Source organism: Chionomys nivalis, chromosome 19 (assembly GCF_950005125.1).
Source record: "Chionomys nivalis chromosome 19, mChiNiv1.1, whole genome shotgun sequence".
Classification (NCBI taxonomy): domain Eukaryota; kingdom Metazoa; phylum Chordata; class Mammalia; order Rodentia; family Cricetidae; genus Chionomys; species Chionomys nivalis.
The window spans coordinates 14082603-14093985 of NC_080104.1; the positions used below are offsets into that span (position 1 = coordinate 14082603).

The following is an 11383-nucleotide window of genomic DNA, read 5'->3' on the forward strand; positions in this document are numbered from 1 at the left end:
CCAAAAGTCAAGGACAGCACAAGAACCTGACTCAGAGCAACCTTCAGTAGATATGAGGTTCAGTTTCTCTTTCTCTTCTGGGCCAGGTGGTTGCTCACCAGCATTCAGAGAAATGGGCTCTGCTTGTATGCTCGCCTAGTGTCCCAGAGCACACCAGGGAATGAGCCCTCCAACAGCAAACCCAGTTACATTTCCCAAAACCCAACACAGGCCAATTCAGCTCAACAATTATTTCTCAGACCCAACCATTGGTTAGATTCTGCTAACTGTCTGGTTATACAGGAGCTAGGTGTGGTTTTCATTGTGAAGTTTTCTTCCCCGTGAGGAACTGAGGAGAACTAACCAGACCGTGTCACTCTGTAGTGACAAGCATTATGACAAAGGTAAGCCCTGAAGGAAGGTGCCTCAGAACTGCCCTGAGGGTTGGAGATATCTTCTTCCCAGGAAACGTGAGTTCAGAAAGGAGAGGAAAGGTTGACCAGATGGAGGAAATGAGTGTATCCTGTGCATTGGGCTTGTCTATGTTTACTCATAGAAGGGGGCTGACAGACATCTTTAGACCCTTGTCTGTTATCATAAACACTCAGTCCCTCCTGGTCCCCACACTTCCATGTAGGAAACTCTGTCCCAGCTGCATGGGGTCTTTGGAAAGGATATAAAAAGTAGAGCTGAAGCGTAATGGGTACTCCATCCACATAGCTGTGAAAAAGTCACCATTAAGACTCAAGTGGGGCTTTCTAAGGATGTGGTTCTTTGGGGTCAGCCTTGCTGATATAAGTGACTATACTCGTATAAAACCAAAGGACTTAAGGACTTACCAATGTACTTGAGTTGAATGGCTCCTTCTGTCTGTTGGCATGCCCTATCTAAAATGAACAGTTGCTTGTTTGGATCTCTTCAGGAAAAGCTCACCAACTCTCAGAAATATCAAGACTGCTAAGTTGGATCATTTATTTTCGAGTCTCCTACCACCTTCCTTTAGAGAAATAATATAATCCTCACCTGCTGACTTGAGAAATGCTTCCTTTTACTCTTTTGAAGTGAAATCTCAGGATGACAGAAAGGTTTAGAGCACACAGTCAACTACCCAGGAAAAACAGGGAGTAGGTCACACAACTACTCCTTCCCACATGGCATCAGAGACAGGGGCTCTGATGTAGGGAAGGAAGAATATATGTGGCAATTAGGGTTTCTGAAAGAGAATTCTGAAGTCACCTGACAGGCCATTTTGCATAGAGCTTTGGGATGTTCCTGAACCTTCTTAAATACATAGATGACCACTCTGCCTCCCAGGCTGCAGATGTCAACATAAAGAAGAGCTCTCTTGACTGACAGCCTAGAAAGCCAGCTTGCCACAGACAGCTCTGTGACAGTTTCTAGAGCTGCCTAGTTCTCATCATTGTTCTGGGATTCTGTGCCGTCTTTGACTGGTGGAATGGATTTACACATGGGTCCCCCAGAAATGGCTCTGAAGGAGAATGGATCTGGATGGAGTTCTCAGCAATGTGACTAAAATGGAATTATAGCATGGCTAGTGATCTGCTGACACCAACCCATTGCTTCATTTCTCATGATTCATTGGTTCTGTGGAAGGACAAGTGCTCAGGAGACAAGCTTGCGCTAACATAGTATTCTTACAAAAGTTCTAAGAACTGCCGGGTAGTGGTGGTGGTGGCGCACGCCTTTAATCCCAGCACTTGGGAGGCAGAGGTAGGAGGATCTCTGTGAGTTTGAGACCAGCCTGGTCTACAAGAGCTAGTTCCAGGACAGGCTCCAAAACCACAGAGAAACCCTGTCTTGAAAAACCAAAAAAAAAAAAAAAAAAAAAAAAAAAGTTCCAAGAACTTACATCCTTAACGGAGACATTAGAATTAAGTGTTCTTCCTCATCATGGAACATGAACACCTGCCAGAGTGTTCTTAGCCTGGTGTTCCAGGCTTTATCCAGGCCAATTTTTATACTAAAAACAATAGTTGATATTTTTTGCTGATTTCATACATTTCTCATTAACGAAGCAGCTACAAACATGCAGAAGTAATCTATAAAACCATATTGCGCTAGTTATCTAGCTTCTACTGAAGTGGTCTGTGTATAAAAAGCCAAGCACTTAAACGTTTGAACTTATGCAGACGATGAGTTGGAAGACAAAAGCTTTCATTGCATGCAGACATTTACAATTAAATCTCTGAATGAAGCTTAGATATAAATCAATCAAGGCAGATGTCTCCGTCCTGCTCTGGGTGGCAAGTGGAAATGTAGGTAATTTGGTTGTCTGTTGTCTGGTACAAGAATTTGCTAACGACTCCTCAAAAAAAAAAAAAAATTCTAGTACTCTTGATGGCTTCCAGGATAAATTGCAAGTTCCTTAGTTTGTAAGCAAGTGACATCCTAGCTCTTCGTCTTTACCATCGGCCCCTCCATGGGCTTCTGTTCACCCAGCCACATGAATCCAGTCATCTCCTTGGGCGCCTCTGCTGTGCCCCGCTAGTGCTACCCCCTCCAGCATTGGTTAAGCTGGGATTCAACATCCAGGTCCAGCTTCCTCTCCCTCATTGCCAAGTGGGGTTTTATAGTTTCTCACCTATGTTGATAAACCTTGTTCGCCTTCAAGACAAATACAGCCGGGCGGTGGTGGCGCACGCCTTTAATCCCAGCACTTGAGAGGCAGAGGCAGGCGGATCTCTGTGAGTTCGAGACCAGCCTGGTCTACAGAGCTAGTTCCAGGACAGGCTCCAAAGCCACAGAGAAACCCTGTCTCGAAAAACCAAAAAAAAAAAAAAAAAAAAAAGACAAATACACTCAGTGAGTTGCTCATACAAATTCCTAGGAAGCGGGACTGGAGAGATGGCTCAGAGGTTAAACACCCTGGCTGCTCTTGTAGAGGTCCTGAATTCAATTCCCAGCAACCCCATGGTGGTTCACAACCATCTTTAATGAGATCTGGTGCCCCCTTCCTGACTGTAGGCATACAAGCAGACAGAATACTGCATACATAATAAATAAATAAATAAATAAATAAATAAATAAATAAATAGATAGATAGATCTTTTTTTCAAAATTCCTAGGAAGAACTTGGATGCTGGCAGAACCTGATCTCATCAGGCCCTGGCCAAGGATAGAGTCCCAGGCCTTACGATGGCAGGGGAAGAGGAAGGCCTATGAATCAATATGGTCGTTCAACACAAAATGCAAGCATTCATCCACAATATCCATGCATTTTTTTCACTTCAGATTACATCAATGTGGTATATTAAGAATATAAAATATGTAAAAGTTACTAGTTAAGAAGATTTGGTGAAAAGTGTAAATACATATATTGCTTAGCATTTTTAATTCCAATTCTGACATTCTAAGACCACATGAACTAGCTTGAGTAGAATATCCTGAATTCCATGAGCCTTGGCATCACAACAATCTCCTGATATGATAGAGCCTCAATAAAATGTTTGTTGAATATACTTTTATTATTGGGCTATAACAAAGGAAACTCTTTAGTGATACTTCTTAAATCCTGAGTCAAGTTATTATATAAAATATTTCTTTAGAAAAAAACAATTTTAGAGCCATGGATTCCAGAGCATGTGATTGTGAGCCCAACACTTAGGAGGTGGAGGCAGGAACATCTGGAGTTACAGGCTATCCTGAGATACATAGTGAGTTCAAGGCTAATCTAGGGTACGTGAGACTCCATCCGAAAGTAACAACACAAACAAGACCTCCACAAAATCAAAGCATAGGAAAACACCCTTGGCTGAGTGGCCAGAGTCCCAGCTCACCACTGGCTAGAAGCTCTGGACTGTGAGTCTCAGAGATACCAACAGGGTTGTTTGTTATGTCATCTGCCTTCAGGACAACGCGATTTACATTTCCTATGAAAAACTTTAGTGCCACTCAAATTTGTTCCTTCCACAAAATGTGTGTCTCTCCATGTGGACCTCGGCAGTGCTCTAATCACAGACGGGCTCTGTAGACCATGATTGCCGTCATTTTAAAGAGACAGAATTCACGTCAGCTGAACAGGAGTGTTGGTTGGGTTTATGCCAGTCTTTCCAACCACGCCCAAATCTAGAGATAATCACTGTCACTATTCTCCTAGAGTGGATGACTGAGGGTTCCCTCTGTGAACACAACTGACAAACATCCAGGGCTGTGCACCGTGCAACCAAAGGCCGTAAGAGACGGAGTGGACTGTGTTTCTAATAGGAGGGAATTCAGACCCAGGAATATTTCAGAACACACCATTGACGCAGAATGATAGACCAGTGTTCTTTTCACAATATTATGCCCTCATAGTAGAATAAAACAGTCATATAGCTATTCAGTGTTTACTGGGGCAAGCCTTATTCTTAAATAAGTTATTTTTATAAGGTTCAAATTTAGTACAATAAACACTTCAGACCCTTGGATATTGACATTCGCTGTATGTCTGACAAGATACTAAGCACCCTACGTGCATCAACATATGTGACATTCAGCACACCCCTACAAGGGATGGGTCAGTATAGCATCCATTTTGCCAATGAGCAAACCGAAATGGAGGGAAATTAAGAATTCAGCAAAAATTAATTTGCAAGCTGGGGATGAAAGTGAACGGGTAGAATGCTTGCCTACCAGCACAAGGCCTGGATTCCATCCCCAGCACTGCACAAAACCAGGCATGGTAATCCCAGCACTCAGGAGGTAGAGGCAGGGAGATCAGAAGTTCAAGGCCATCCTCAGCTATACCAAGTTGGAGACCAACCTGAGCTACAGGAGACTCCTGTTTCTCAGATAATCAGTGCTTCCCGCGACTATTGCCACCAGCGTTGCATGTGACAAAGGGTGTATATTTGTGCCATTTCCTTCATGACAAGCCTTATCAGACTGCTTGTTTTTCTTGGCATGAAACAAAACACAAGAAAGCTTTTCTGCAACCTCTTCGCCCCTTCCCACCTCTGACGCACACATTCAGACGCCAATTGGGAAAGTTCACCTCCTCAGTCACATGTGCCCTGAGAGGAGTCCACGGATGAAATGGAAAGACTATCCCCATTCCCTTGGTAGCTAAAGCCTCTAGAGTTAACCCAACTTTCCGTTCTTTAAACGCTACAGAAAACCCATCAGCAAAGCCCTAGTGCTACTTCTTCGGGCCACTTCCCATCTCCCATTGCTCCCCTGCTAACACAGGGAGCCTAATCCAACCTCAGATCCTGATTTCATCTTCCCCACACACAGTCCATTTTTATGAAACGGGGCTCCTTTAGAAATGGTCCAAAGATTGCCTGGGTGGCTCAGAGTGAAAATGAAAGTCCTTATGAGGCCCAGAGGCTGATGCAGCCTAGCCACTCATCTCTAGCTCCCATCACCCCACCCTCTGCTTCCCCACACCCAGCCATAGTGCATTCTCCCTCTGTCCCTGCTTTTTGGGAAGCTGACCGATGGCCACAACTACGTTCCTATTAATTCCCGAAAGAGGTGAATGTTACTTAATGTGGCGACACGGACTCGTAGATGAAACCAAACTAAGGTTCTTTAAATGATGCTATCTTAGGTTATTATTAGGTTCAATATAATTCTGCTTGTCTTACCAGAGAGAGAGAAGAGAAGGAGAGGACAAGAAGGAGGAGGAGGAAAAAAAGAAGGAGGAAGCCAAAAGTATAGTCTGTGGCCTCTTCGTAACATAACGTTGCTAAGACAAAATGCCGAGTTAAAGAGCTTAAGACCGGTATCTGCCTTCGAGCACGGGAGTTTAACAGTTAGGAGCTCCTTGCTATTCTCCGGCAGCATCTTTCATTGCTGGCACCAGCAGGAGATCCCTCATTCCCTTCTCCAAAGCCCTCTTGGGGTTTGATTCCAAACCCAAGGCCAGGATAATTTCCACAGGGGTCAGCACTTTGCCAGATCCACAGGTCATGTTCTGATGGACTGGTGGGGATGGTAATCACCCTCTGTGTTTCACTGCAAGAAATGACGTGGATATTTCTGTCTTGAGAAGAAATACGTCTAGTTTCCCTTTATTAAAAGTTAGTTTGGACAGTGTGATGCTGTTTTGATGTAGACACAGAGACGGGCAGGCTGCTTGATGTCACCTCCTCCACAGAGCCTCTACTGGCCTCCCCTTGTTCAGCTCAGCATCTTCTCCAGGACACACAACAGTCCTCCTCTGCCCCACATGTCCACTGTCCTTCCATCCTTCCTCTTACAGCAAGGTGTTCGTTTCTCAAGAACCAAAGTCACATCTTCCATTGCCCTTTTCCCCCAAGTGCTTGGCACAGTACGACCCGAGTATGAAGGAAGCTCCATGTGATCTTTTTAAAAGGCAGGTTGAGGAAGACCCAATACGTCAAACAAATTAGAAAACAATATATATTAAAGTATTCAATGGACAAAGTTCATTTCATTAGAAGTATATTGGAAACCATGAAGGTGAGAGATTGTCCCAGAATGGGGATTTCATAGGTTCAAAGAGTAATTTTTTTTTTTGAACAAGGCTGCATGTAGCCTAGGTTAGCCTAGAACTACGTAGCAAGGATGACCTTGTACTTCTGAGCTTCTTGGTTTCACTTTCCTGTACAGATTTTCTGTGGCCCTGGAAGTTTTGGTGATGCTAGGGGTGGTGTATGGTGCGTGTGTTGGCAAGCACTCTACGAACCAAGGTCTATCCCCAGACCCGAGAGTAACCATTTCTTTTTCTCACTCATGTATATGTATGTGGTGCACGCTTTGGGTGCATGCATGTATGCCTGCATGCAGGAATATGAATATAAAGGCCTAGGGCTTCCCCTAGAAGTCTTTCGGATTGCTTTCCATACTCAAGGAGGCAGGGTGTCTTAGTTGAACCCAGAACTTGACACTTCAACTAATCTTGCTAACCAGCTTGTTTCAGGGATAACCCTTCTCTGTCTTATGAGCACTGGGATTACAGATGAACTGCCATATCCGGCAATTACATGGGTTCTGGAGATCTAAACTTCATTCCTCACACTCGAGCAGCGGGGCTTTCACCACTGAGGCATCTTCTCAACCTTAGTATTCATTTAAATAACGAGAAATAGCAATACACACTAATGTGTTCTCACATGGAAAAACTGGGTACATGGAGAGGGTTGGAGTGGAGGGGTCTACCGCTTTGATTGACTTTTTAAACTGTGAATCACTTCATATTTTGGTAATATTCATAATCATAATAACCTTTATGACATTTTCAATTTAATACAAAGGTCGCTAAAGACTTCTGTTTGGCATTAAATATTAACACACGCCTGGCATCGTGGTATTTCTGAGATTATTTCACATCGTCAGCTCTTGAGTTTTATTGGTGTTGACAGAGCAGACACAATGACAGGCACAGGGTTTACTGCTCAAGCATCCGGAGTATGTGTGACCTTAGAAACACAAGGGGGAGGTCCTGGAGGGAGAGGACTCTCTCTCTCTCTCCCTGGCTTTGGTTTCATTCTTAAAAATCATGTTGACAAAGGAAATATAACCATCCAGGATAAAGCAGCTAACATCTACTACAAACGTAAAGAATTGAGCAGCAATTTCTGGTCACTCATTTAAGCTCTTAGAGAGAGCTCTTCTGTGGTTTATGAAGGTCGATGATTAGAAACAAACTTTAAATGAATGGACTTTCTAATTCAGGTCATTTTGGGAAGTCCTGAAACTATTCCAAATGATCAATTTAATCATCTTTGCTCTGTGATATGGATGGTGACCCACTCACTAGGACATCATGCATCTTCCCCTGGTCCACAGAACAAAACATAACACCAAACACCTCACCCTGTGGGTGTGTGCCGGCCAGAGGCAGCCCTTACCTTCACATACAGGAAGATCTCAGGGTTGCTGGAAACTGCTTTATTTTCTTCCAAATCAAGAGCAGCAGAGGCGTAGGTAGGGAAGTCCTGGCTGGTGGAAAAGCCCTTGCTGTGCTGAACCGTGAAGCTCGGTGAAGGAGGCGAATCTTCCTTGACCATTCTTCCGCTCTGCCGCAGCTCCCACAGCAGAGGCTCTAGACTCTGCCTTGGTGAATGTGAGTTTCTTCTGGAGATGTCCCTGAGCTCCTGGGGCTCAGAAAACACCTCATCAGGCTGCAGGTAGCTTTCTTCTTCTGACTCCCACGAGGCTGAGGTAGTCTCCTCACTTTTCAAGGCATACACCGACAAAACATCGTATTCCTGGTTTTCTAACTGAGAGGCATACAGATGATTTTCACTCCTCAAGTCTTCATGAACTCTACCACATAAAGGACCCCCACTTTCCTCCAGCTGGTGTGGACCCTCGTCTCTCCTCCCCTTTTGGATTGTGTCATAGATGTCATTGTAGTCTTCATTGTTCATGCTGCTTGCTCCAGCAGATCCTGTCCCAGGCGGAGCTGAGCAGGACTGGGCTAGGGAAAGGATGAGGATGCTTCTCCACCACACAGAGGAGTCAAGGGCTTTTGAGACACAGCCCTCAGCAACGGCTATCAATGACAGGTCTCTAGCAATCATTTACCGGAGATTTAATAAGCAAACCACAGGTCCACTGGATGGAAGATAAAGTTCATCCACCAGGTTAACTCCTTCAGCTCCTGAAGAGGCGTTCAGCTAGACTCTGGTGATTCCTCCACTGCCAGTAACTCTGGGAAGTTCAAGTATCAGCTCTGTCCAAGCTGATATTCTGCAGTCTTAGCCTCTTGTCACTCCTGGAGGAGCCCTCTGCTGGGATCACCCTAACTACTGACCTAGCCAAGAAAACTACGGGTCAGTGACGAACTATAATTCAGAGTAGAGCTGCCTGCTTACAGCTGAATTCATCACACAATGATTTTTTGCCAATTGATGTCCTATGTTATGATTTCCACACAGCCCAGCAAAGTAACTGATTTCAGTTACGGTTCTTATCTGGAAACACCAGCAGGTGATTCAACGACTGAAGGAAAACAAATAAGAGCCCGTGGGCCCATCAATACCGACCACACAAAGTGAGACGCAAACATCTGTCCCTTTGGTTTTTATCTTTAGCCTTCACATTAAACACGGCTGTCCATAGTCAACAGACATCCACGAAGAGGGTCCCATACACGGGATTCTAAACTGAGTACCAATAAAAAGAAGCAGAAGAAACCTACCCTGGGGAGGAAAGAATAAACAATAGCAGGCAAACCCTAGCCGACACAGAAAAGCTATAGGAGGTGTTGGGTGCCGTTGACTTAGCCTGGGCTGTACCCTAAAGAGCTTTATGTGCAAGGCCAGCCAGCAGGTGTCATCTACAGATGCTGCCTGCCTTCCTGCATGTGTTCTTTGTAGTCTGGTGCCCTCTCCCACTAAGGACCATTTCTCTTCAGTGTACCAGTTGTCCCTCTTTTCAAAGTGAAATCCGCACAGATTGTAAATGAATTCTAATGCCTAAAATCGTGGGAAAAGCCACAAGCATTGCAGTCCTGGTGGAAGGACTTGAAAATGTTGGTTTGGGTGTGTTATAGCAACACCATCTTATATCCTTAGGCTTCCAAGGAATCTAGAGCAAACCTCGTTCTGACGGCAGGTAAGGACTGGATAAAGCAAAGGAGGCCAGAGGTATAGCTTAAAGAATAATGGTTAATCCTTTTGTTTATTGAGCATAGTATGTGGCCCTGAATGGTGCAGAATATTTGTTTACAATGTGAAAATATGTCCTTGCCAAGGTGCCCTCTGATTGGTTTAATAAAGACCTGAACAGTCAATAGCTAGGTAGGGGATATAGGTAGGATTTCTGGGCAGAGAGAGGAAGTAGGAGGAGATAATTGGGGTGCAGAGGAGACACCAGGAGACATGGAAATGAAATAGGAGGTGCAAGATGGAAGAGAGGTGATAGAACAGAGATTAATATGAATGGGTCAATTTAAGTTATAAGAGCTAGTTAAGAACAAGCCCAAACTATAGGTCTAGCGTTCATAATTAATAAGAAGTCTCTATGTCATTATTTGTGAGCTAACAGCCCAAAGAAAATTCTGACTATAGCTATGTAGACTGGGCTGGCCACAAACTCCCAGAGATCCATCTGCCTCTGCCTTCCCATATACTAACTTGTTATCTTATTAAAATGCTTTAATGGGTACAGACTTCTGTCAAATTATCTTAGGTTTCAGAATTGCATAACTTAATGGTCCCAGCTCAAATTTTCTCCATAACTTTAAAGCTTTTTATAACCATACAGTCCATCCACCTGACATTTTATTTCAGATTTGAGATGCAAATTAAAATAATAGAACTCAGAAAGAGAAGTGCATGCTCCAAGTTCACACAGATTAATGGCAGTTTATATTAGCTATGATTCCCAAACCTCTAGCAGGGCTTGGGGATTGGGGGTAGAGAGATGGTTCCGCAGTTCAGAGTACCTGCTGCTCTTGCAGAAGGCCCAGGTTCAGTTCCGGAAACCACGTGATGGTTCACAACTATTTGGTCCAGTTCCAGGGAATCTGATGCCCTCTTCTGACCTCCAAGGATCTTGCATACACATGGTGTGCATACACCGGTGCAGACAGACACTCACATACATAAAATAAAATAAACAAAATCTTAAACCTCCTTCTGTGTGATCACCCTGCTACTCAACTTCTTAGTGTTTCCAATCATTTTTTTCACGATCACCCCCATATATTCAAACCCCATTGAGAAATAATGTTCTTTGCTTTCTGAAAATCATCTTTGATCTCTTTAGTGGAGACACTGCTTATTTCCGTAACTCACAATACTTACTAAAAGGTGCATCTCTTGCAGGCCAGTCTGTGTCACTATCCCAAAGTAACATTTGATAGTGTGTAGATATCTGTAGAACAGGTGTCTTACTTTTCTCCTTGTGGTGACCAATACCTGACCAATAGCAGCTTGTGGAAGGACGGGCCTATTTTTTTTTTGTCTTGCAGTTGAAAGGCACACAGTCTATCTTGGCCGGGAAAGCATGGTAGCTGTTCTCCCTGCATCCACAAGGATGAGGTAGAGAGAGTTAACTGCTGATGCTTGCCTGGCTTTCTCTTTTCTCTCCCTTTTATCCAATCAGATTCTGAGATGACACCACTCAAATTCAGAGTGAGTTTTCTCTCTTCGGTTAAATTTATTTGAAACATAATCACAGACATGCTCAGTGGTGTGTCTCCTAGCTAATTCCAAATCCAGTCGTGTTGACAATGGAGATGGAATCATCGCTGCCTGTTACTGGATTCCCACGGAGACTAAGTGAGCTCTAGCCAAGCCTGTTTGAGTTCAGGGTCCAAGGTCACATAGAAAGTGTTTCTCATCTAAGGGCATCCTTGCTCTGATATATAGTCATGGGCTATAAAATAGCACAAAGCATTCTGCTGAAGGGAAAGCTGGGTCATGTCTCTTTCTGCTCCCATCAGCAAAGGTTCCTTATTTTTATCAGTAAAATCTAAAGTCCTTAC

General features: G+C 44.0%; 1 protein-coding gene across 1 annotated transcript in view; it reads right to left on the reverse strand.

Moving 5' to 3' along the window:
* Clic5 (chloride intracellular channel 5) overlaps positions 1–8318 on the reverse strand; it is a 153061-nt gene extending 144743 nt beyond the window's left edge. Inside the window, exon 1 of the mRNA XM_057751472.1 lies at positions 7797–8318. Coding sequence (XP_057607455.1) covers positions 7797–8318 — 522 coding nt within the window. The remainder of the gene's footprint in view (positions 1–7796) is intronic.
* Between the last annotated feature and the right edge of the window lie 3065 nt (positions 8319–11383).